The sequence below is a fragment of the Erythrolamprus reginae genome, chromosome 3 (genome assembly GCF_031021105.1).
Source record: "Erythrolamprus reginae isolate rEryReg1 chromosome 3, rEryReg1.hap1, whole genome shotgun sequence".
In the NCBI taxonomy this organism is placed as follows: domain Eukaryota; kingdom Metazoa; phylum Chordata; class Lepidosauria; order Squamata; family Dipsadidae; genus Erythrolamprus; species Erythrolamprus reginae.
The window spans coordinates 71,776,534-71,803,392 of NC_091952.1; the positions used below are offsets into that span (position 1 = coordinate 71,776,534).

General features: G+C 40.7%; 1 protein-coding gene across 2 annotated transcripts in view; it reads right to left on the reverse strand.

Annotated features, from left to right (window-relative positions):
- POMGNT1 (protein O-linked mannose N-acetylglucosaminyltransferase 1 (beta 1,2-)) overlaps positions 1-15,917 on the reverse strand; it is a 42,005-nt gene extending 26,088 nt beyond the window's left edge. Inside the window, exons 1-8 of one of the 2 annotated variants that reach the window (XR_011558582.1) lie at positions 15,672-15,776; positions 12,107-12,303; positions 7,303-7,408; positions 5,920-6,035; positions 5,096-5,161; positions 3,819-3,932; positions 3,054-3,171; positions 1,715-1,813 (exon numbers count right to left, since the gene is read on the reverse strand). Coding sequence is in view for 1 of the 2 variants with exons in the window: in XM_070745806.1 (XP_070601907.1) it covers positions 1,715-1,813; positions 3,054-3,171; positions 3,819-3,932; positions 5,096-5,161; positions 5,920-6,035; positions 7,303-7,408; positions 12,107-12,217 (730 nt within the window). In the remaining variant the exon portion in view is untranslated. Of the gene's footprint in view, positions 1-1,714; positions 1,814-3,053; positions 3,172-3,818; positions 3,933-5,095; positions 5,162-5,919; positions 6,036-7,302; positions 7,409-12,106; positions 12,304-15,671 lie in introns of both variants that reach the window. The other variant, XM_070745806.1, reaches the window with a different exon arrangement.
- Between the last annotated feature and the right edge of the window lie 10,942 nt (positions 15,918-26,859).

Genomic DNA, 26,859 nt, shown 5'->3' on the forward strand with positions numbered 1-26,859 from the left:
GACGTTTCAAATAATGCCTGGCTGCCAAACAGAAAATGATTTTTTCTTTTAAAAAAACCCCTCTCTTTTGAATATGGAATAAAAATCATAAGATCATGTCTTCAATGAAGCTTTTAATTTCATTGGATTTGTTTCAGGAGAAACCAAAGAGAATAGCACTTTTAAATCAGTGTATTAGAGCTGATAATTTCTGAATCTATCCCAAGTCCAGCCTGTCATTTTGGCTTTTGGTAGAAAATCAGGTAGAAAGCTAAAAGAACATACAGATAGTCCTTGACTTATAACCACATTTGGGATTGGAACATCTGTCACTAAGTCAGATGACTGTTATATGAATCCTGCCTCATCCCCCCCCTCCCTGCAGTTGTTCAGCAAATCCATCTTCCCCCATGGACTTTGCTTGGCAGAAATGGCTGAGAAGTTGGCTTATGGTCACCTTGAAAGGCTGCAACCATCATAAAAAGGTATCTGTTGCCAAGCACTCAATTTTTGATCATGTGACTGTGGGGATGCTGCAATGGTTATAATGGCTGCAGTGGCTTGTGTTTATGTTTTTAAATTAATGGGTTTTTAGATATTTTTTAAATATTAGATTTGTTCACTGTACACTGCACACTTGTTTTACTATTGTTGTGAGATACCCCGAGTCTGTGGAGAGGGGCAGCATACAAATCTAATAAATAATAATAATAATAATAATAATAATAATAATAATAATTAAAAAAAACAAAACAGTCAGGATTGATCCTAAGTCACTGTAATTTTGAAATGGTTGCTAAGCAAATGTTTGTACGTTGAGGATCACCTGTATTGTAGGGAGCAGAAAGTCACTCTATCTATTGCATTGGCAATTCTGTGTTAGCAAAAACTTAAGAAGAGAAGGATTTAGGGGTAGTGATTTCTGACAGTCTCAAAATGGGTGAGCAGTGTGGTCGGGCGGTAGAAAAAGCAAGTAGGATGCTTGGCTGCATAGCTAGAGGTATAACAAGCAGGAAGAGGGAGATTGTGATCCCGCTATATACAGCGCTGGTGAGACCACATTTGGAATACTGTGTTCAGTTCTGGAGACCTCACCTACAAAAAGATATTGACAAAATTGAACGGGTCCAAATGGTGGAAGGTCTTAAGTATAAAACGTATCAGGAAAGACTTAATGAACTCAATCTGTATAGTCTGGAGGACAGAAGGAAAAGCGGGGACATGATCGAAACATTTAAATATGTCAAAGGGTTGAATAAGGTTCAGGAGAGAAGTATTTTTAATAGGAAAGTGAACACAAGAACAAGAGGACACAATCTGAAGTTAGTTGGGGGAAAGATCAAAAGCAACGTGAGAAAATATTATTTTACTGAAAGAGTAGTAGATCCATGGAACAAACTTCCAGCAGACATAGTTGGTAAATCCACAGTCACTGAATTTAAACATGCCTGAGATAAACATATATCCATCCTAAGATAAAATACAAAAAATAGTATAAGGGCAGACTAGATGGACTGTGAGGTCTTTTTCTGCCGTCAGTCTTCTATGTTTCTATCCTTGCCTCAGATCTCCTATAATTGTGTCACACAAAATACTTGACAATTTTTATCCCACTTCAGTAGCAACTTTACTAATTTTAGTCTTTTTCCTCAATTTTTTACCTCAGCCAGGTTCCTCTTTTCCTAGCTATAAAGCTGTTCAAGTCTCTACTGCTCCTTGGGAATGAATATCATACCTTCCACAGATGTTAACTGGACTTCCGTTTTCAGTAAGACTGGCTCCCCCCACGAGGAGAGCAGTGCAGACTTGGCATGCTTCTCGCCATAGACTTCCCCTACAGAGAACACAACACATTTTGGTCAATAACCATTCACTACTCTGGCCTGTCCACTATTTTATCCAGTGGTTCCCACAGGTGGGGCAATTTGATTTTTAATGGGGGCAATTGGAACCTTGTTTAAACCAAGTTAATGGCCTTTTAGGCTTCTTTCGCATGAGTAGTTCACTTTTTGAATAAGAAGAATTATATGTCACTGCTGGCGGAAGGCCTCAGGATTTTAGAGATGCTTAGGTGGGGCCTGGCCAAAAAAAAAAGTTTGTGAACCACTGATTTAATTCCTGAAGTAGCAATCAGTCAGTAATCTTACTTTTTTCACTAGGCTCCTTTGGATATTTTTTATAGTGCAAAGGAAAGATTAACAAAACATCCCCTCTTTGGTAATCAGAGGGGAGGAGCTAAAGAGACCCTCAACTGTTGTAGAAGAGGCAAAATTGGTTTAGATGTGTAACATTGCAATGTGTAACATTGCAGGTGCCTAAGCCCATTTCCCTTTATTATTAACAACAGAAAAAGTCCCCAGCTACTCATTTTTATCCACCACAAATCAGTCTACCCAATTTTATGGGGCTGAGAAGTTCCAATATCATGAATATATTAAAAACAAGAAGCTAGAACACAGGAAAATATTTGGCTTGATTCCTTGAAAAAGTTACAATCCACCAAGATCAGTTTCCGGTCACAATTCAAAGTGTTGGTTATGACCTTTAAAGCCCTGCATGGCATTGGACCAGAGTACCTCCGGAATCGCCTGCTACCGCACGAATCCCAGCGACCGATAAGGTCCCACAGAGTTGACCTTCTCCGGGTCCCATCGACCAAACAACGTCGTTTGGCGGGCCCCAGGGGAAGAGCCTTCTCTGTGGCAGCCCCGGCCCTCTAGAATCAACTCCCCCGGAGATTAGAACTGCCCCCACACTCCTTGTCTTTCGTAAATTACTCAAGACCCACCTATACCGCCAGGGAAGGGGGAGATGAGACACCTTTCCCCCAGGTTTTTTTATATTTATGTTTGAGTATGTATATGTTTTTTGCTTTTTTAAATATGATAGGGTTTTATGTGCTTTTTAATATTAGATTTGTTTTCGCTGGAATATTGTTTTTATTATTGTTGTGAGCAGCCCCAAGTCTTCGGAGAGGGGCAGCATACAAATCTAATAAATTGAATTGAATTGAATTGTACCCTCTCCTGCGTCCCCATCTCCCCTGGAGATTTCTGCCCCTGCTCGATTCTGACCTCCTTTTTTCCCCACAAATGTCCACATGTCTCGCCAGCTGAGGGAAGCTGCAATCTGGCTCCCTAAACTCTTCAGAAGACTCTTGGCTGTGTCTTTAAGGTGGAAGGAGCCCTCATCCTAGAAAGGAAGAAATCCCACAATATTAATACAGATACATAGTAGTTTATATATCCTTTCAGCATAAAGAATCATTTGATGCTGCCGCGGTTCTTTTAAGCTAAAGCTCCATTAAAAATAACTTGTAATTAGATGTCAAAGTAAGACCTTTTTTTTGCTGTTCTAGTGTCATATCATTTAAAATTAAATACATACAAAATTACAAGATTAAATTTTCATATACAATCCATAAAATTAATGTAGCGCAAACTCCTTTTCTTCTCTATCAAAGTATTTCTGGTTTTTATTGTTTGGGGGTTTAGACTTAGGTTGTATGGTTGGGTTTCATAATTTTGTATTTTGTATCTGATTTTATCTTGTAAGCTACCCTGAGTCTGCTGGGGAAGGGAGGCCTAGAAATCCAAATGGAAGGAAGGAAGGAAGGAAGGAAGGAAGGAAGGAAGGAAGGAAGGAAGGAAGGAAGGAAGGAAGGATGGATGGATGGATGGATGGATGGATAGATAGATAGATAGATAGATAGATAGATAGATAGATAGATAGATAGATAGATTTCTAACTTCATTAGACTATGTTCAAGTGAAACTAGAAATTTAATTTCTGCTAAATGTCAGTTATCTGAAAGAAATAAACCACCAATTTCAACTTACCTTAATTGTGAAGATAAGGATACGACCCTTGGCCACCATGTTAAGGAACAGAACCATGGCCTCATCTTCATGGGGAGAATAGGTGTCAAAAACCCGCTTTGCCATCACATGGCCCTACAAAACAATCCAAAATTGTTCTTCTCAAATTATGACTTTTAAAATATATTGGAACAAAATATGTTTGGGGTTGGGGGGTTTTTTGGAACTGCAGTTGAGACATTGATATACAACAGATTTTGTTTAAATATAAGGATAAACTACCTGATTTGCATAACAATGTAATAATTTACCTACAGAGCTCACTGAATTGGGTAAAGGCTTGTGTAATTCAAAGACAGTATACAGGTAGTTCTTGACTTATGACCATAACTGATTCTTCAATAGAAACATAGAAGACTGACGGCAGAAAAAGACCTCATGGTCCATCTAGTCTGCCCTTATACTATTTCCTGTATTTTATCTTACAATGGATATATGTTTATCCCAGGCATGTTTAAATTCAGTTACTGTGGATTTACCAACCACGTCTGCTGGAAGTTTGTTCCAAGGATCTACTACTCTTTCAGTAAAATAATATTTTCTCATGTTGCCTTTGATCATTCCTCCAACTAACTTCAATTATGGTCTTATGCCATGCTGGTCATTAAGGGAGTGAAATCTGATTTTACGACAGTGGTTGTTAAATGAACCAATGTCCCAAATCGTGGTCATGGGAATGCAGACCACAGAAAAAAAACATAAATGTAGGCCAGTTGCTAAGTGTCCAAAATGTGGTCACAGGATGACAGGGAGGCAAAATCTAGATCATAAGTACCCTTTTTGGGGTGATGGGTGGGTGGGTTTCAATTATTACTTCAAATGGTTTCTAAGCAACTAGTTATAAATCAAGGATTACCATTATTACCAAGTGTTTCTTTTACATTTAGTTTCAGTTTTGGGGAACACAGGCTGGGCATAATTCTAGAGGTCTAGAAACTTGCTGAAACCGCCAGTGGCGTTTAAAAGACTTTTCTACAATTCTTCACCAAAAATCCAGAACTGTAACCAAATAAATCTACTCCAAAATACAGGTTTTTATACTTCAGTGATGGCTGAAGAATAGAACTCTGAACTCTGACAAAAATATCTACTCCAAAATACAGCTTTTTTGGAATTCAGTGATGGCTGAAGGAGTTTTGTGGAAATATAGAAAAACTCCACATTGCCTTTGTCTTTTTGTCAGGAAAAGGGAGCACACTGACCTCATTTAGGTCAGATTTATGTTCATTATCACTTACTGTGGCCTGATTTAACACAATGACATGGATGCCTCTGCCTAGTTCCCGGGCTTCGTCTTCTAAAACCTGTACAGTAATAAAAGCAATTGTTATCAACCTATCATTTTCACCCCCGTTACCCTTATCAATCCTCTCCTGTTTCATGTACATCATTTTCTTTCAGAAATTTTCTACAGTGATGTTTTGTAACCCAGAATACCTCTGAACTAGCTTTTGCAAATTAGTTGTGCTCTTTACTCAGGACATAATCCAGCATGTTGGAAAGAGTTATAGTGAGATTTTATACTAATAATTTGGAAGGTGAGATATAAAAGCATTACAAGGTGAAAGCAACTCATGAAATTGTTTTATGGTATGCACATGTATATAAGTGGACGTGCAGACACATAAGGAAAATACATTAAAACTTTCCCGTAATTCTTGCAAAACCATTATTTTTATAAATTGTAATCAGAAAATGTGTTCACTTTCTATTAATGAACAGACTTTCTATTAATGAATAGTCTATAAATGTTTTATTCTTTCACCATGAATACATCCCCTTAGAAATTTTATTAAAAAATAAATAAAAGGCCATCCAAAGACACAAAACAAGTATTGTATATTCATATTTTAAAGTTACTAAACATACTTGCTGGCCTAATAGGACACAATAAAACTGAAAGCTGTAACAGAACACACACACACACACAAATACATGGTCAAATAATGCAGGAAGAGACTGTCCAATTCAAGAAGCACTGTGCTCTCCTTCATAGTTAATCATGTGAGAATTTATTATTGCCCTGGTTCTTGCATCTTACAGCTGCGGTGCAGATTCTCACCGTGGTCCCATCAACTGCAACATAAACCTTGGAGCGACTGGAATAGACCTCAATGTCCAGAACCTTTCTGCTATTGATAGGCCGCCGAGGGATTTCTAGCTTTTTCAAACTTTCATCTAGGAAATGAGAGAGCGCCATATTTTAGATCCCTATGGATGTACATTTAATGCTTTTATCTTGTAGTAATCTCTCCATAAACAATGAACATTCTAAAAGGCCCTCTGTCTAGAGCAGTGTTTCCCAACCTTGGCAACTTGAAGATATTTGGACTTCAACTCCCAGAATTCCTCAGCCAGCATCTGGGAGTTGAAGTCCAGATATCTTCAAGTTGCCACGGTTGGGAAACACTGCTCTAGAGAAGGTTCTCATTTAACAACTACCTCTAACAGAGACCATTCACTGTTATAACAATAATGAAAAAGTAACTTTGTGACCATTTCTCACATTTACGACCTTCTCCGGTTTATAAAACAAAGGAAAGCTGAAATAAGATGGTAAAGCGTAGTTGGGAGATCACTTAGTGACTGATTTTCTTAATTGCCAGTACCAAATTTGATCATCAAATGAGGTCTAGCTGTATTCCAACAGGTAGGGTGAAGTTGATTCATGAAAGCACAGATAGAACTTTTGATGTGGATGCATGTAGAATTATCTCCTAAAGCAGTGTTTCCCAACCTTGGCTACTTGAAGATATCTGGACTTTAACTCCCAGAATTCTCCAGCCAGCATTCGCTGGCTGGGGAATTCTGGGAGTTGAAGTCCAAATATCTTCAAGTGGCCAAGGTTGGGAAACACTGTCCTAAAGGACATCACGTAATCTATATAAAAAGCAAACTAACATTTTCCTTCCATTTAGTTTTTAACAGCCTGCAGCATAAGATTAAAGACTTCAGCTGAGTGTTACTTGATTTTAAAGTTCTAGTTGTAATGGTTACCTAGTTAAACTACTTTTAGTTTTAGATTAGTCAGTTTTTATTTGTGAATACAAGAAATCCAATCTTCTGGTTCTGCTTCCCGTTGAATCAATTTCCTTGCAGCTATATTTTTTGACAGAAGCCAGAATATAAACCATGGCCTACTTGCTTAATTTTATCTGAAAATATTTAAAATCTGGAAGATATCACCAATCCATTGTTAGCTATATTTCCTTTAAAAAATAGTGTCTTTCTCTCTCTAAACTATAAAAACTCTTTTGTGAGCAAAAAATTTAGACCATGTTCAATGCTCCTATACGTAGGAATATGGGATGGGATTCACTAGTAAACAATGCTAGTAAACTCTACTCTCCAATTATAGAACAGTCTACATTCTCTTCTTCCAGAATGTGACTACCAATCATACAGTACATTCTAATACCACCATCTAATCACATTTCCTGCTCACCATAATCCTGAGCCGATTCTTCTTCTTCACTGGCTGCTCTTCTAGTGTCCAAGATCAACTTTATGTTCACAAAAACAGTTACCAGCAAGAAAAGAACCGCCCCCATCTGTAAGACAAAAGTCTCCTTTATTAGATTAGGAAAAAAATGGATTTGGGAAATCTGATTCTTTAAATGCCTACGTGATGAAAACGTAGATTTTTATGCTAGACATTAACAGGAAGGACATAGTAGTGGAAAAGCGAATGATAAGAGTTTTGGGACTTCTTTGTTGAACTTTCCCATTGTTCTTTATGGATGAAATTTAATTCCTGTTTCCATTTACCCATACTTTCTTCTTTTTAAAAATGTCTCATTGTGTATCATATACTTCTTTTATTATGTACAAGGATGAAATAGAGGAAAATATTGATGTTACATCCAAATTTCTACATAAGTAGCGAGCAGTTTATTCCTTAAAACCGAATGCTGGATGGAAATGTGATGGAAATCAATGTTTGGATTGTCATATGACATAAATATGGAATGTTTTCCGTCATTTATTAAAGGAAATGTGGCATACAGTTTTTTAAGTGGGCTGCATTCACGTACCTGAATAATAGTTGTGACAATAGCAGGTCATGTCATACATTCATCTGTGTTTAGTATCATCCTTAAAATACAACACTTAAAACTATAATCTGACCTTTCTTTTAGATGATCCTGAGGCTTTGGCATCTGAGTGTTTAAATATCTCCTCCCAAAATTGCGATCCCACATGGTCTTTGCTGTCTGAAGTATGCTATGATTTATATCACAACAGGTTCAAAAAGGCTGCCTTCCCTGACAAACTATGGACAGATTTCAGGGTGGTGAAAACAAGCTACTTGATAGGAATATGGAGTCACAGCATAGGTGCGAAGTACAGTAAAATTTTCTTAGGGGAGCATCCACAATATACTATCCATGAAACAAAAGGCCATGTAATATGAAGGCACAGTGCCAGAGAAGAGTGGTGCCTGCATAAAATGAATATCATTCATACTACTTTCTATCTCAGAGAAAACCCCAAATTAAAGCTCACTGAATAATAAACCAAAAATTAGACAAAAATAAGTATTGCCTACTGATACATATACTGACTGCAACTAGAATGGCGATAGCCCAATGCTGGAAACAGCCTAACCCTCCGGAAGATTCGTTAATAATTAAAAAAAATTTGGATTGTGCAGAACTTGATGCTTTAACTTTAAAATTAAAAAACAAAGAAGACTCCGATTATTATAAAACATGGAACTTATTTTATGATTGGTTTAAGAGGAGAAATAGAAGTTCAAATTAAAATACGATAATAACAATGCGTTAAGACATGTATTTATTGACATAAAAATGAGATATGATGTATATACAATTGTTTTTGTGAAGACAAAATCTTTATGTAACTAAATTAATTAACAAAGAGTGTACAGAAGGCGGTTAAAAAATAATAACAACAGAGAAGACATTGATAACCAAAAAGAACAATAGTGAATGCCAATAATTTTTATTCACCAAAAAATAATTTGATATCTGATAAGATTGTAACTTTCCTCCTCTCAAGAGGATATTGATGAGATTTTTTTAAATGTTATTTGTAATTTTGTAATTGTCCATGGTACTTTTCCATGGTACTTTTCTGTAACTTTCTCGTTTTGATTCTAATGTTGATGTTCTTTTTGTTTTTTGTTTTGGTGGGTTTTTTTTTTTCTTCTTCCTTTCTTTGTGTATTGCAAATATACCAATGTATATACATTTTTGATTATACTTTTTAACACAATTTAATAAAAATTACTTTAAAAAAAATAAAATAAAGCTCACTGAATTTTATCTATAAAATCAGAATGCCTCTTACTGTTTAAATTAGTCATGCTTGTTCACTTTCATGACAACAGACCTAAAAGTAGAGCAACAGCTTTTGTGGACTATGGACCGATTTTAAATGTTGAGAATGTAATATGCGGTTACCAGGATGACAAAGTGACAAGTTCTAGAAGAAAAGTATCTTGCTGAAGAGCATAAGCACAAATAAGGGCAGAGTCTGAGCATCAAACATAAAAGAATTTTGTATTTTATGTTATAGCACCGATGATTCAATGAGTCCTCAAAGAGGGGCGGCATATAAATCCAATTAATAATAAATTAATAAGATTCTCATATGGTAATTGTGCACTATTCGCATTAGAAAGTCTCTATAAATTGCAGCAAAATTCTGTCCCATCACTACGACAATTAGAAGCTTTTGTTTTCCCAGATGGTTATAATGCAGGTATGAATAGATTTTCATTAGATGCTATGTCATGTACTTTTGAAAAAACTTTCCTGTGTTTCTGTCTGCAGCTTGGATTTCACATCAATAATCCTAGGACTTAATCACTAATCTTTATCTGTGGGTCAGGATTCACATCACATCTAAAAATATATTATTGCTGGAAATCAGAAAGATTTTGAGACTTTCGGTATAGTATTTCAAAGAGTGGTATCCGATGGGGATTAAAGTTAGCTTCGACATCTCTGAAGGAGCAATGATAACATTAAAGCTGAGAATCCAATCGAGGGCAAACACCTACTAGTGAAATCTCTTCAGATCAAGAAGGGATTGTGAGATAAACCCATCTGTATTCCAGACAGCTGCTCCTCAGGACTGAACTGTACGAACAAAGGTTTTTGTAATCCTGAGTCTAGCAGCAAGGAGTTGAGGTATTCCACCTTGACTCACAAATGCACTGCAGCCTATATGGACATTAAATCCAGCCAAGCACAATTCTTAGCCACATTTGAATATAATTAATAAATAAGTAGAGTCTTCCTTTGCAGCAAACAACCCACAAGTAACTTTTTCTTTATTACAAAAATAAAAAAACACTAAGGTTCAGAGATTCAGGAAATATTGGCACAACATGTAATCAACAAATGATTTAAGAATTTTTTTCTTAACAGACAAAGGGAACTTTTATTTATTTATTTATTTAATTAATAATTAATTATTATATTTGTATGCCGCCCGTCTCCAGAGACTTGGAGTGGCATTTACTTTACTTTGAATTATTTTGGGTGAAAATGCTTTTGTATAAACGTGAATTAAGGCAGTCAAATGGACCAGACCTTTCTAAGATGTTAATAAAAATATGAAAATACAAGATCAAATAAAATGTATAACTAAAATGGGCTTTTTTAAAAATTATTTTTTCTTGATTTTTAAAAATATAAACACACACACAACATAAAACAGGTGCTCTGTGAGTAGTGCCCACCACCAGACAAACATTTATAACCCACCACCAGATCGGGGGTGTTTCTTGTATATGCCATTTTAAAATGGGCTTCAAAACTGAAAAATAAAGCATTTGGGCATTACATTACATGAATTGTTTCTTCATTCTATTATAATATTTTATTTATTTATTAGATTTGTATGCCGCCCCTCTCCTCAACAAGATATTCTAAAATCATTTAACTACATATCCTACAATTTATATGCTTACATATATTCAAATTTTCTTAATTTCTTACTGGACAGAAAATCTCCCCACAAGAAAGCAATTTCTCCTGCATTTAATTTATCTCAACAGGAAAAGAATGTCACTCTTGCTTTCATTGTATGGTAACAGAGTGCTGTGTGCAGAATATGTCACATTTGTACAACATATTGTATGGTGCTATAATGATTAAGCCCCTGGTGATGAAGACACAAAGAGTATATAGGTTTCTATGGGAACCTGAACTTGAAGAGTCCTGTCTACATGTAGCTAAAGTGTCGGGATCTCCCAAAGCACTGACAGTTCTGTATTAAATTTGCTATTTTAAGACACTGGGACCTAGAGAAGATATTGCTATACATTTGTCACACCTTCCTGACTGCTGCACTGTCAGTCTCTAGAATGTAGTAGGATAAATTTATCCCCTTTTTGTAGGGTGATAAAATGTCTAAGAAATCCATGATTAGTCACAAATCATCAGCGGTAAATCCAAAACAGAATTGGAAACTGAATTTCAGAAAGCCACTTCTACCCCGCGTTTTACTACAAATCAGTGGTTCTCAACCTTTCTATACAGATTTAGTTCATTAAATCTCTCCTGATACATTTTATGCTTAAGACCTTCCACCATTCTTGTAGCCCATCTTTGGACCCGTTCAATTTTGTCAATATCTTTTTGTAGGTGAGGTCTCCAGAACTGAACACAGTATTCCAAATGTGGTCTCACCAACGCTCTATATAGTGGGATCACAATCTCCCTCTCCCTGCTTGTTATACCTCTAGCTATGCAGCCAAGCATCCTACTTGCTTTTCCTACCGCCCGACCACACTGCTCACCCATTTTGAGACTGTCAGAAATCACTACCCCTAAATCCTTCTCTTCTGAAGTTTTTGCTAACACAGAACTGCCAATACAATACAGTAGGTGAATGCCCAAAAGTTCTGATTATATGACCTTGTCTAATACATTAAAAAGATACAAATGTCTTAATGTTCCTTGCTGAGCAATTCTTACTGAAACATGAGCTTTCATAGCCTGTACTCTTGCCTCAAGAACTGCTTGAATTATAACAAATCTGCTAGCTTGCAAAATCCTACACCATCCTGTCTTTCTAAAATAGTGCATCCATTTGGGTAAATATGGAGGTAAATATCACCTCCACGTGATTCCATTTCAAGGATTACTGCTCCTTAAACACTATAATCCAGAAGCAGGTAAAGCCAAGATCTTTGCTAATCATCTTATCAGACATAATGTTCCCCATTACCAAAGTATCTAAACAGAAGGACGGTGAGTAGGGCTTCTTCTCACCTGACACAATCTTCGGAGTGCTCTATGATTTGTCAACTTGTACTTCCAGGCCAGGTACCAGCTGCGTTTCTTCCACGGCTTGGGTTGTGGGTTAGGCTTCCATTCATCCATCACAGCAGGGCAAAAGGAGCAGCAGTAGATAACATGAGGGAATCCTCACCATCTGCTCTTCTCTAGTTGAAGTCTTCAAGTTAAACCTGGCAAGACAAAGTAAACAAAACAAAAGGAAGAGCTGGTCACTATGTTTTGCTGGGTTTTTTTAAAACCCAAGTTTGCACAAATATTTCATTAACATGATTTATTCTGAGCAGTTTGCAGAATGTAATGGTGTGACAAGAAGAGACTTGAAAGAATAACAATGAATTCTTTGTCAGGAAGAAACTAAAAGAAGAATGAAGACTGTTGAACATGGAGCCAAGCAAAGGACCTTGAGTTTTATGCCATATTCCGTATATTTCGGTTGGCAGGACCTAGGGGAAGAGCCTTCTCTGTGGGAGCCCCGGCCCTCTGGAATCAACTCCCCCCAGAGATTCGCACTGCCCCCTCCTTCCTTGCCTTCTGAAAGAGCTTAAAAACTCATCTTTGCCGCCAGGCTTGGGACTCTTAGATCTTCCCCTGACCACTGAATGCCTTAAGTATGATTGCTGAATGTTTGGTTAATAAGTTAATTTTTTAGGTTAATCTTCTCTTTCTAATTGTTTTTAATATTGTAGTACTAATTGGATTATATTACTGTTCTTTTTTTATATATGCTGTGAGCCGCCTCGAGTCCTCAGAAAGGGGCAGCATACAAATCCAATTAAATAAATATTCCCCCCTCCCAAAAAAAATCATAATTATTATATTCATATTGTGTACGTATATGTGCAATCCCCGCCCCAAAACATATTTTCAAATTAATAGAACATCTGTAGATGCTGGCGACAAGAAGAAAATAAGAGGGAGAGGCAAGGCATCTAGAAAATGTTGTCCCATTTCCATTTTCAGAAAGATATAATTAAAAGAAAAAACTGAGCATGCTAGAAATGGCACGGGGGCTGATCTAAGTTTGCAATGCTTGTTAAATAACCAGATATAGCTAGTTCTGAATTTCCCATACAGAACCATCCTGCCAAAGAGTTCTTCTATTAATTGCTTTCTGATCCAGATCTCTAGATCTGTAGAGAGTAATAAAAAGTGATAAATATAATTTTTTTTCATCCTTTGGAATTAGTATCTGTGCTAAGGCTTCATCACCCTAAGTATATTTTCTAGATTGTTTTTTTTTTAAAGCTGCTTCTTCAATCTGCGATCATCTACCATATTCTGGATTTTGAAATCCCATGGAGCTCTTTCGTGACTCGAAGGTTCCATTCCTCGACATGGCAGCCAAACATTCTAAGAATTATAGGGGCAACATTGGCACAAATCATACATTTTATACTACCCATCACATTTTATTTATTTATATGCCACCCAACTCCCTGATGACTCTGGGCAGCTTATAGCAAAGGAGAACAACATATTAAAAAATTAAAAATATGATTTTTAAACCCCTTAAAACCATGCATATCTCTTATCATATATAGTCAGCGAAGCAGTGGAAGAGATGTGCCGGTGTCTGGAAGCTGTTGGGGTCTGGATGGATGTCAACAGACTCAAGCTCAACCCTAATAAGAGGGAGTGGCTGTGGGTTTTGCCTCTCAAGGACAATTCTATCTGTCCGTCCATCATCATAGGGGGGGGATTATTGACCCCCTCAGAGAGGGTCCGCAACTTGGGCGTCCTCCTCGATCCACAACTCACATTAGAGAAACATCTTTTAGCTGTGGCGAGGGGGGCGTTTGCCCAGGTTCGCCTGGTGCACCAGTTGCGGCCCTACTTGCTCACAGTCACCCATGCCCTCATCACCTCCAGGTTCGACTACTGTAACACTCTCTACATGGGGCTACCTTTGAAGAGTGTTACGAAACTTCAGATCGTGCAGAATGTAGCTGCGAGAGCAATCATAGGCTTCCCTAGGTATGCCCATGTTACACCAACACTCCGCAGTCTGCATTGGTTGCCGATCAGTTTCTGGTCACAATTCAAAATGTTGGTTATGACCTATAAAGCCCTTCATGGCACCGGACCAGAATATCTTCGAGACCGCCTTCTGCCGCACAAATCCCAACTAGACTTACAATCCTAGGCTTAGAAAGCTTAGAACTACGTCGCCTTAGCTTCAACCCCAACAACACATGAGCACACAACAGATACAAACTCAAAGTAAACTGCTCTAAACCCGACCGCAGGAAATACAATTTTAGTAACCAAGTAGTTGATACTTGGAACTCACTACCAGACTCTGTAGTATTATCATCTAACCCCTAAAACTTTACCCTTAGACTTTCCACTGTTGACCTCTCCCTATTCCTAAGAGGTCAGTAAGGGGCGTGTATAAGTAAACCCAAGTGCCTTCCGTCCTGTCCCCTAATTCCTAATGTTTCTCTTTTACTAGTATCATGTATATAAATATTATATCTCTGCATACCAATACCTACTTGACTATATATATGTGTGTGTGTGTGTATATATATATGTGTGTGTGTATATATATATATCTATATGTATCACATGTCTATCACCGACAGAAAAACACACACACACACACACATATATGTGTGTGTGTGTGTGTGTATATATATATATATATATATAACTTCAACCTGATGATGGTGAATGTGATTTCACCGAAACGTCGCATAGACACTCAAAATATTACACGGGGTAAAACCCAAACTCAGAACAATCTACATACATACACCCGTGAAAATCTATGAAAACAAATATATATGTGTATGTATATACATATATATACACACACACACACACTATATACATGTATGTGTGTGTATATATATATATATATATACATGTATGTATGTATGTGTGTGTGTGTGTGTGTGTGTGTATATAGAAATAGATCTATCCTAGTCTCCCTTAATTTTCAAATTCAGCAAAAAAAAATTGACATATATATATACTGTATAAACACTCATCAAGCAAACGGGAATATGAGGACCCGGATTATTGGGGGGCGATATGCTGATTGTGTAAACCTCTTGGAGAGGGCTGTAAAAGCACCACGATGCAGGATATAACTCTAAATGCTATTGCTATAATGCCGCCTGGAGCTCTTGAACAAAAAGGCGGAGGAGGGTGCAAACAAACAAAAACAAAGCAGAAAATAAATCCCGGCGCAGAAGAGGGAGGGAGGGCAAGAAAAGACAGCATTGGCTACCAAAACAAAAGGAGCCTACCAATTGTCTCAAAACAAACCCCATCCCACGCGTGGGCAGGGACGATCCCTTTTCTCCTACCGCCCCCACCCTGTCCATAAACGAGGCGGCTTTGGGAAAGCGCTTTAAAAGCGGGAAGGGATTCATGAGACGGAGGAACGGTTCTTCCAGGAAGGGGGGTGGATGGTGGTGGTGGTGATGCAGCAAAACGAATCGCCAGAATCTAGGAAAGGACAACCCCCCTTCCCCCCCGCAAGCGAATCCCTTTCCCTTTCACGCCCCCCTTGGCCCCTTTCTCCACTCACCGGCGCTGAGCCCCGCCAGGCCAGCCGCCCAGCTTTCTCCCATAGCCCGGCCGCCGCGCCCGGCACAACTCCAGCCGCCCCTGCGCGAACGCGGGTTGCAAACACAGCTGTCGACCGCTCCCCCCCCCTTTTTTTCCCTTCCCCCCTCCGAAGAGCTTAAACGAAGGCGCCGCTCCGCTTCCGGCGCGGGATATAAAGGTTGGAAGCCCGGGTCTTAAAGGGAGACGGCTCAAAAAAAAAAAAAAAGCAAGGTATTTGGGAGGTAGGGCAGACGGGGCGGGAGGAGGAGCGGCCGGAGAAGGAGGCGGGGCCTCCCTGCTTCTCGACCCGGCGGCGGCAGCCAAAACCAGTTGTGAGAAAAAGAGCCACCTGTGATTGGTTATCTCGGTTGCCGCCTGTGATTGGTTACCTCGGTTGTCTATTCAAGTCGGGGGCCCTCTTTTGAATGAGGACGCGGGTGGGGGGAGGGAGGGAATAACTCAACCCACCCGTTTCTCTCTATGCCTGTCTGTGAGACGGGAGCCCGTTCCTTGGCTTCTGTGTGGAGAGAAACAGACCCACATTGAGGCTCAAGGAGACGAGGGGGTGGAGGAGGACTGCCTCCCCCGGACTCGGTCTGCATGGAAGTCGAGGTTTCCCCAATATTCCAGGTGTTGTGTATGTAAACAACATGTCTCTTCAGGAATTCTGGGAGTTGAAGTCCACATGTCATAGAAGAGCCAACTTTGCCTACCCCTGCAATATACAGATCTGGTCGGAGGGAAATGTTGGCATGGTTGCAGGCTCACGCGCGGGTCTCTCGCTCGCTTTATGCATCGGTTTTGTTTGTTTGTGTTTGTTTATTTGTTTTGTCAGTGAAGTATAGAATAGTAGTTTATATAAACATAACAAAGAAAATAATGATAAAAAAAGACAATAGGACAGTAGGACAGGAACGGTAGGCACAGTGGTGCGCTTATGTAGCCCCTTACAGACCTCTTAGAAAAGGGGAGAGGTCAACTGTAGACAATCTAAGGTTGAAGATTTTGGGGTTGGGGGAAGAAACAACAGAGTCAGGTAGTGAATTCCAGGTGTTAAGCTACATCACCTTGCAAATCCTTGAAGGGTTTAGGTGTGGGAAAAATTCTACAGGTGGCTAGAAAGCAAAAAAAAGAAGAAACAGCAATTAATAGTAATTGTAAATATTAACACCGATGGAAATTATTATTGCGATAGATTAATAATGTGATAGACGGACATATATGCATACAAATTTTCTCTTTGATGTTACAGAAATGTAAAATGTAAAAGATGTTTGTGTGCTTTGTTATTGTCTTTTGTGCTGTCCTGTCTTATTATCCTTTCTATTACTACGTTCTACTTATGTTATGTTAATATGTACTATAATACTATGTACTTGTTTGATAAATACATAAATAAAAATAAATAAATAATTTTTTAAAAAATAGATAACAATAAGGAGTAGAGTGGAGTAGAATAAAATTTTACGGCCAGGTGTGATTGGACACACAAGGAATTTGTCTTTGGTACCTATGCTCTTAGTGCACGTAAACGAAAAGAATCATGAGGTATGACAATTAATGATCATAGGGTACAAATAAGCATTCAGGAAACAATCAATATTAATATAAATCGTTAAGGATACAAGCAACAACTTATAGTCATGCAGTCGTAAGTGGGAGGAGATGGATGATAGGAACAATGAGAAGACTAATAGTAATGCACCCTTAGTTAATAATTTGACAGTGGTGAGGGAATTATTTGTTTAGCAGAGTGATGGCATTCTGGGGGTGGACTGTTCTTGTGTCGAGTTGTCTTGGTGTGCACTTCTTTATAGTGTCAATTTGAGGGTAGGAGTTGAAAAAGTTTGTGTCGAGGATGTGAGGGGTCAGTAAATATTTTCACAGCCCTCTTTTTGACTCATTCAGTATTCAGGTCTTCAGTGGAAGGCAGACTGGAAGTAATTGTTTGTTCTGCAGTTCTGATTATCCTCTGAAGTCTGTGTCTGTCTTGTTGGGTTGCAGAGCCAAACCAGAGAGTTATGGAGGAGCAGATGACAGACTCAATAATTCCTCTGTAGAACTATATCAGCAGCTCCTTGGGCAGTTTGAGCTTCTTAAGCTGGCGCAGAAAGAACATTCTTTGTTGTGCTTTTTGATGACTTTATAAATGTTAGGTGACCATTTTAGGTCTTGAGATATGATAGAACCTAGAAATATGAAGGACTCTATTATTGATATTGTCTTGTCTAGTATCCTTTATACCTTGTCATAAAGGGTACTAAGCCAGTGTTGCTTGTTCAACGAACATGATTCTGCCAAGACACTTAAAATTGTACAGGTAGTCTTCGACTTACGACCACAAATGAATCCACCATTTCTGTTGTTAAGTGAGACATTGGTTAAATGGGTTTTTGCCCATTTTACAACATTTCTTGCCACAGTTGTTAAGTGAATCACTGCAGTTAAGTTAGTAAATCCTAGCTTTAAAGGAAACTGATTTCTCCATTTACTTTGCTTTGCCAGAAGGTCACAAAAAGGGATTGTGTGAACCATACATGTGAACTATTTGCCAAATATTTCAGTCTAAGGGGCGTGCATAAGTGCACCAGCGTGCCTTCCGTCCCCTGTCTTAATGTTTCTCTCTTACTAGTATCATGTATATAAACATTGCTATATAATTGTATTAGTACTTGACAAAACAAACAAACAAAATAAAATAAGTATTGATCACATGATCATGGGAATGCTGCAAAGGCCATAACTGGGGGAAAAATGTTCAAGTCACATTTTTCAGTGCCCTTGCAACTATGATCAGTCACTAACTGTTGAACCACTGCCACATGACCTGCATCTGTAGAATTCTGAGGATCCGGTGGCAGGGTAAGGTGCCTGACACTAAGGCCCTCTCTAGAGTAGGCCTGCCATCAGTTGGGCCAGTCCTCACATTTATGACAAACACAGAATCCCAGGGCTCTTGTGATCATCTTTGGGTACTTCTCAACTGGTGGCCATTTATGATGATGTAGCATCCTGTGGTCATGTGATCCCCACACTTCAGGACCAGTTTCTATCAAGCAGAGTCAATAAAGAAGATTCTGCAGTAAAATTGCAAGTTGGTTTTAATGACTTACAGTCTACAGTGAGGTTATAAGGTAGTCATCAATTCCCACCCTGCTGATGAAAGCCCAGACACTCTTACTAGGATGTTAGACCATTGTATCTAAACTACTCCTCTATGGTGAGCTGTCTAAAGGAAAGCGATCACATGGGGGACGAAGGAAGTGATGCATTGACACGTTGAAAGCCCCCTTCAAGTCCCTCAATATCAACACCACATCCTGGGAAAACATGGGACAAGATCGACCAACATGGCACATGCTGATCCACCAAGGCTGCCAGATATCTGAAACCAGAACAATATTCATAGCAGAAGAGAAGAGAGCACTCCTCAAAGCCAGAGCTGCAAATGCTGCGACAATGGTGTGGCAGAACATTTCGTGCCCGTGTAGGCCTCATCAGCCACCTGAGGACATATCGCGCACAGCCCACAATCCATTATGTATCAAGATCCTCTTCGAACACAATGGATGAACATCATCAAATGAACTATTGTAAGTCAAGGTCAGCCATAGAATCATAGAATCACAGAATTGGAAGGGACCTCCAAGGTCATTGGGTCCAGCCCCCTGCTCGATGCAGGATTCATTAAACCAGCGTTTCCCAACCGGTGTGCTTCATTCTTCGCGCCTCCCTTTTCCTGCCTTCCTTCTTTGGGGCCCAGCAGGAGAGCGCCGAAAACAGTGGCATCGGGCAGTAGCCGGGGGACAGCTGCGAGTGGGAGCTCCACGTCGGAGGCACCGGCAGCGCCCTGCCCAGCTGGAGCTTCCCTGACATCGGTGGCAAGCGTCCTTTGGGGCCCGGCAGTGGGAGCGGGAGGGTGCCGGCTGCAGCAGACCCAGGTAGTCGCAGGGAGATGGCGGCGGCGAGAGGGGGTAGAGGCACCGGCGGTGGCGGTTGGACGTGCTGCTGGAGACCTACATGCTGGCACTGCGGGGCTGGCACTGGCTCGCTGGCTGGGCCGGAGGTGCCAGCCCCATGCCCAGCGCAGCGCCAGCATATACGGCGTCCAGCAGCATGTCCAGCTGCCGCCGTCAGGACTCCTGCTCGCAGTCAGCCGCTCTGCCACCACCCTTGGCTACTGCCTGATGCCGCTGTTGTCGGCGTGGTAGAAAGAGAGAGAGAGAGAAAGAAAGAAAGAAAGAAAGAAAGAAAGAAAGAGAGAAAGAGAGATAGCAAGAGAGAGAAAGAAAGAAAGAGATAGCAAGAGAGACAGAGAGAGAGGGACATAGCAAGAGAGACAGAGAGAGACAGAGAGAGACAGAGAGAGAAAGAAAGAAAGAGATAGCAAGAGAGACAGAGAGAGAAATAGAGAGAGAGACAGAGAAAGAGAAAGAAAGAAAGAGATAGCAAGAGAGAGAAAGAGAGACATAGCAAGAGAGGCAGAGAGAGAAAGAGAGACAAAGCAAGAGAAACAGAGAGAAAGAGAGACATAGCAAGAGAGACAGAGAAAGAGAGAGAGAAAGAGAGACATAGCAAGAGAGACAGAGAGAAAGAGAAAGAGATAGCAAGACAGAGAAAAGAGAGAGAGAGAAAGAAAGAAAGAGATAGCAAGAGAGACAGAGAAAGAGAGAGAATGAAAGAGAGATAGCAAGAGAGGCAGAGAGAGCAAGGGAGAGAGAAAGACATAGAGGGAGGGAAGGAGGGAGAGAGAAAGAGAGCAAAAAAGGAAGAAAGAAAGAGGGATGGAGAGAAAGAAGGGAAGGAAGGAAGAGAGAGAAAGAGGGAGGGAGAAATAGAGTGAAATGGAGGAAGAGATTTTTTTTGTCCAAACTTTTCTTTAGCCGCCCCCCCGCCCCCCCCTCCCGTTCAGTGTTCCCCAGGATTTTGAAAATATGAATAATGTGCCGCGGCTCAAAAAAGGTTGGGAAACACTGCATGAAACCATCCCAGAAAGATGACTGTCCAGTCTCTGAAGACCTCCAGTGAAGGCGAGCTCACCACCTCCTGTGACAAACTGTTCCACTGGTTTATCACCCTTACTGTTAGAAAGTTTTTTATGATACCCAATCTAAATCTACTCCCTTGCAGTTTCATTCCATTGTTTCTAGTCCTTCCATATGCTAATGAGAACAATGCTGATCCTCTGCTCTGTGACAGCCCTTCAGATGTTTGTAGACAGCTATCAAGTCTCCTCTCAGTCTTCTCCTTTGGAGACTAAACATCCCTAGATCCTTTAACCGTTCCTCATAGGACATGGTTTCCAGACCCCTCACCATCCTTGTAACTCTCCTTTGAACTTGCTCTAGTTTATCAATGTTTTTTTTAAATTGGGCCCCCCAGAACTGAACACAGTATTCCAAATGTGGTCGTACCAAAGTACTGTAGAGAGGAATAATTACTTCGCGTGAGCGAGATTCTATGCTCCTCTTGATGCATCCCAGGATTGTGTTTGCCTTTTTTGCAGCTGCTTCACACTGTCGACTCATGTTTAATCTGTGATCTACCAATATACCCAGGTCCTTCTCACCTGTGCTACTGCTCAGACATATTTCTCCCATTCTATATGTGCTGTTTTCATTATTTTCATTATATTATTATTATTATTATTATTATTATTATTATTATTATTGTTGTTGTTGCCCAGATGTAGGATCTTGCATTTCTCTCTGTTAAATACCATTCTGTTAGTTTCAACCCATTGTTCAAGCTTGCCGTGCATTACTTTCTCGATTTTAAATTATTAAAACTATCTATAAAAGAGCGTCCTCCTTTGCCTCCATCTCAGATCTGACCCAAATCTTCCTTCTGATGGTGTGAGTCCTTGAGATGTGAGAACTGAGCTAATTACCAATGGAGGAGAATATTTGTAACTAAGTGTTCAACTATGGCTGTGGTTCTCAACCTGGGGGTCGGGACCCCTTTGGGGGGAGGTCGAACGATTGTTTCACAGGGGTCACCTAAGACCATGGGAAAAGACAAATTTCCCATGGTGTTAGGAACTATAGCTTCTATTCTGGCGCCTTGGGACCAGGGGTGGGCTACTGCCTGGACCGGGGTGGATGGGGGGGGGAACACAATGGGGTAAAAAAAAATGGAGCTCCACCCCAAAGCACCCAATTTGCACTGAAAGATGTTGAAAGAAAATGCATAAGTCATGCCCACAGTGTGGTTGTAAAAATTTTGGTAGCCCTTCACTGCTTGGAACATATTTTTACAATCCGACCAATCAGGTGTTTACAGTGGAGGTACCCCTCTGACCTTCCTGCCAATCAGCTTAAAGTTCTGTTGGGAGAATTGGCACTATACTTATGGCTGGGGGTCATCACAACATGAGGAACTGTATTAAGGGGTCGCGGCATTAGAAAGGTTGAGAACCACTGAACTATGGGGTCCTTGATGCTCTCTAAGCTTGGATATTTTCTTGCAGATGTTTCATTACTAAACGAGGCAGGGGTGGGTTCCTCTCAGTTCAGACCAGATTCTCTGAATTGGTAACGACGTGCTGGTGACATCACGGTGGATTCATGGATCCGGTTCGGTAGGTGCCGGTCTGTGGGCACCACCATCTTTGGGGGGGATTTATTTTTTACAAATATTCCCCCTCTTTAGATGGCTTCTTTTCTGCTGCTAGAAAAAGGGCCCACCTACCCCCGCCCCATTTGTAGTTCATAAATTTTTATAGGACCTCTTTGATGTTGCAGGCAGGTAAACCAAAACTCTATTCAAGCATTTTTCCAATAGCCTCAGGAGACGAGGAATTGGATACAGGAAAGAGTGAACAAGCTGCTGCCAGAGAGATAAATTATTCCATTTGCCCTTTCGCCTGATTCAAGTCAAGAAAATGGCTAGTGGAAATTCCCTTCCTTTGTTTCCAGCATAGAAATGTACCCCAAGTGCTGGTGGAAGAGTTCAGTTATTTTCCCCCACTGTAGCAACTAATGTGCTTTTTGAAGGCTGGTAGCACACACACATAGTCAATTCATTTACAAGGATGTAGCACTTGTAGAGGGTCTGTGTACCTAAAAGCACAGATGGTCAAAAGTGATGCTTTGGAGCAGGAGCCACAACCCTGCCCCTGTTCCATGGGTTGAATCATTTTGTAATAAAAGTACTGTATAAACATAAAAAGTCATTAAAAAAATAAAACAAAGAATGTTCTTTCTGTGCCAACTTAGAAAGTTCAAACTATCCAAAGGGCTGCTGATAGAGTTCTAAAGAGGCGTTATTGAGTCCGTCATCTGCACCTCTATAACTGTCTGGTTTGGTTCTGCAACCCAACAAGACGGACACAGGATAATCAGAACTGCAGAAAAAGCAATTGCTACCAAACCTTCCCATTAAGGAACTGTATACTGCACAAGTCAAAAAGAGGGTCGTGAAAATATTTACTGACCTCTTGCATCCTGGACATAAATTGTTTCAACTCCCACCCTCAAAACGATGCTGTAGAGCACTGCACAGCAGAACAACTAGACGCAAGAACAGTTTTTCCCTGAATGCCATCACTCTGCTAAACAAATAATTCCCTCAACACTATCAAACTATTTCCTAAGTCTGCACTACTATTAACCTTCTCATCACCCATCTCCTCCCATAAATGATTCTATGACTGCAACTTTGTGGCTTGTATCCTTACAATTCATATTGACTGGTTCCTAATAGGATTTGATTGCTTATTTGTACTATAATTAAGAGTTGTACCCTACGATTCTTGACAATTTTACCTTTTCTTTTTTGTATACTGAGAGCATGTGCACTAAGACAAATTAATTCTATTCTATTCTATTTTTTAAAAATAGACTTATGTACCACTTCATAGTGCTTTTACAGCCCCCTCTCAGCAGTTTACAGAATCAGAATACAGTATTGCCCCCACAATCCGGGTCCTCATTTTACCCACCTCGGAAGGATGGAAGGCTGAGTCAACCTTGAGCTGGTGGTGAGATTTGAGCTGCTGAACAATATCCTGCAGTACTGTACCCTAACCACTGTGCCATGCTGGCTCCTATTCTTTTCTTGATTCTACCTATTCTATTCTAGATTGGCTATCTGTTGCAGAAACAATTTTGTGCCACTAGGCGGCAGCATAATGGCACGAGTAAACAGAAGCAGGGTGATTTAGTTCATGGGAAAATATTTAACTGAACACAGTCTCACCCACACAATTCTGTGCTTCCTTAGGATTTCTTATAGTTATGGAGACTGAATTTTTTAAACTCCTTAAGTTTGTGTTTGGACACACTCCCAGTCAACATAAGTAATATTTCAAATGGAATAAGTTGGTGTGATGTTAAGGTATGATGGAAGATGCATGCTCAAGATTATTTACATAATTTAAATACCATACAGTATTTAGAAACAGCCAGGACATTTTTCCAGATAAGGCTGATTGCCAATCAGAGATGGTGATGGGTGAAATTTCCCCAGAGAGCCCTGGTTTGATATCACTTCATTATCGGGCAGAGACCTTTTCATGGGCTTTCAAATTCTCTGTTTATGTTTTGTTATTAAAACTGTTGGATGATTTATACTTCTCTTAATATTTATGTTTTCTTTAATCTGCTTTACTGTAATTGTCGTACTTTGCAAGCCATCCTGGGAACTTTAAAGGGCAAAGAAGGCTATTCAAATAAATCAGTAAAATGAATCCATTTATTCGATTATTTAAATAATTAATTTTAATTAATTAATTTTGAGTTCACAACGTTGACTTCAGTGTTCAAATTAATCATTCCATTCCACGATGTTGTGATTAGCTACTGGATAATTTTACTGCTAGCTCTTTTATTGCTCTTGGTGGATTTTCTATAAGATTCTTAAAAATGCAGGTTTCTAGCTAATAGACTACTCAAAATGAATTCTGATCTAATTAATGATCTATTGTATTAAGATCAATTGGTTGTTTCTTTTCAGCCTGACATATTGTTGCAATGGTGTTAAATACAGTAAATGTCTATTTAGAGGTGAGTTTGGTTTTGGTCAACCATAGACCAAATGCTAAATATCTGGTTCCATTTTCACATTGTTTCACAAAAGGGCCATTTCGCTGTTTGCTGGCCATGACTACAATATACGTCACCTCTTAAGAGCAATGACTATTATCCATTTTCTTCCTCCTCTTCTTCCTCTTCCTCTTCTTCTTTTATTGATTGATTGATTTTATTTTATTTGTATGCTGCCCCTCTCCGAAGAGACTTGGGGCGGCTAACAGCATATAATAGGCATGTGACTTTATAGGCAAAGTTATCTGAGAACTACAAGAAGAAACTCATACCAACTTGGTCAGTCTACCCCGGTATCTCTACCAGAAGCTTTCTCAGACAATAAACTGCCTTCTTGTGAGTTGGCCAAAATAATATTAAAAATTTCCTTTTTTCTTAGATACCTAGCAGCATTATAGGAATGGAGGTCTGCATTTTTAAATCTCTGATGTAGTCCCTTATAGTCTACGCAGATTACACCGGGTGAAACGCTCCCAGTTCGGACCAGTTCTTGTGTCCAGCTGCCTGTGGTTTGGAGAAACGGTAGCGAGAACTGGCTAATCACGCCCCTGAACCGGTCCCCCACTCGCCGCTTGCTCGCTTGCCCTGCCCCATAGTCTCTGCTCTGCAGCTTGCCTACCTGAAGCGCTGCGCCCCTGATCTGCCTGCCAGATAAGCCTGCGGGGTTGTGACCTATCTAGATCCCCTCTTCCACTCCCCACCATCCCTGCATGCCTTCCCTACTTCATTCCCCATGGCCCACAGCCCCGACATGCTTTCCTGCCTTCCCTATGTCTCTGTGGCCAGCTTGCAAAGGCAGGCAAGAGAAGGCCACATGGAAGGTAGGAAAACATGTTGGGGTGGCGGGGAAGGGAGGTAGCAGCCTCCCCCAACCCAACCCCAACTTCCTGCCTTCCACCCAGCCTTCCCATGTCCCTGTAGTCAGCTAGGGAAGGCAGCCAAGTGGACGGCCACATGGAAGGCAGGAAAGCATGTCAGTATGTTGGGGAAGGGAGGAAGCAGCTCTTCCCCTTAGCCCTGCCATGCTTGGGGGCCTTCCATGCGGCCTTCCCAGCGATCCCCCATGCCCTCTCGCCTTCTGAAGTCAGCGTCCAGTCCGTGAGATGTGCTGCTTCTGGCCCAGCCCAGCCAGTGAGTGGGCGGCCCTTGGTGGAGACACAGCTGCTGCATCGGGGCTAAGAGATCAGCAGCCAGATGAAAGCGGACGTGGCTGTGGTGCTCTGGGAGGGTGGGCAATGAGGGTCCTTCACAGCCACGTGCTGCCTCCTCCCTGGAAGTCACTGCCAGCCTTCCATGCGGGGAGAGGGCCAGGCCTGTACTTGGAAGCTGCTCTCGCTGCCTGCTTTCTTCCTTCTCCCACCGCGAAACAAAAGCAAATGGTGGCAGTGCTGCTTCGGGAGGGCAGGCGGATGTCTGCAGCCAAGAAGGGAGTGAGGGCAGCGAGAGCGACGGCCTTTTCCAAGTGCAGGCATGGCCCTCTCCCCACCTGCCCAGCCACCAATGGCTTCTGCACTGCGCTTGTAGTTGCATGGCCAGCTCGATTAACAGTTGTGTTGGGAAAACCTTGCCCACCACCTCCATGTGCTGGGCTTGGCAGGGCTTCCCCCCTCTTGCTGCCTCCCGCCCCTGGCAGGAGGAGGAGGAGAAGGCAGGCGAGATGGGAGGCAGAGGGGTGTTTGGGGCTTGCTTAGAAAGCTTATGACCACAATTGAGCCCAAAATTTCAGTTGCTAAGCAAGAGCGTTCTAAGTGAGTTTCACCACATTTTACAAGTTGGCCACGCCCACCCACTCCACTAAACACACCCACCTGGTCACATGGCCAACAAGCATGCCCAATGAGTCACCTGATCAACAAGCCACGCCCACCTGACCCTCCAAGCCACACCCACAGAACTGGTAGGGGGGAATTATTTCACCACTGGATTACATATTTCTGCTCAGAAACGTTTCCAGTCTCATTGGGAGATCCTAGTAAGAAAATCCTGCTGCCTTTGTCTACAAATAAAATCTGCCTTACTGAGCTATGCTGATTAGTGGTATCGGGATTCCCCCCCCCCCTCGTATCTAGGCTGCAGTATTGGTCAGTATTTTCCCAGCATCTTACATTTGATGAAATAAGATTA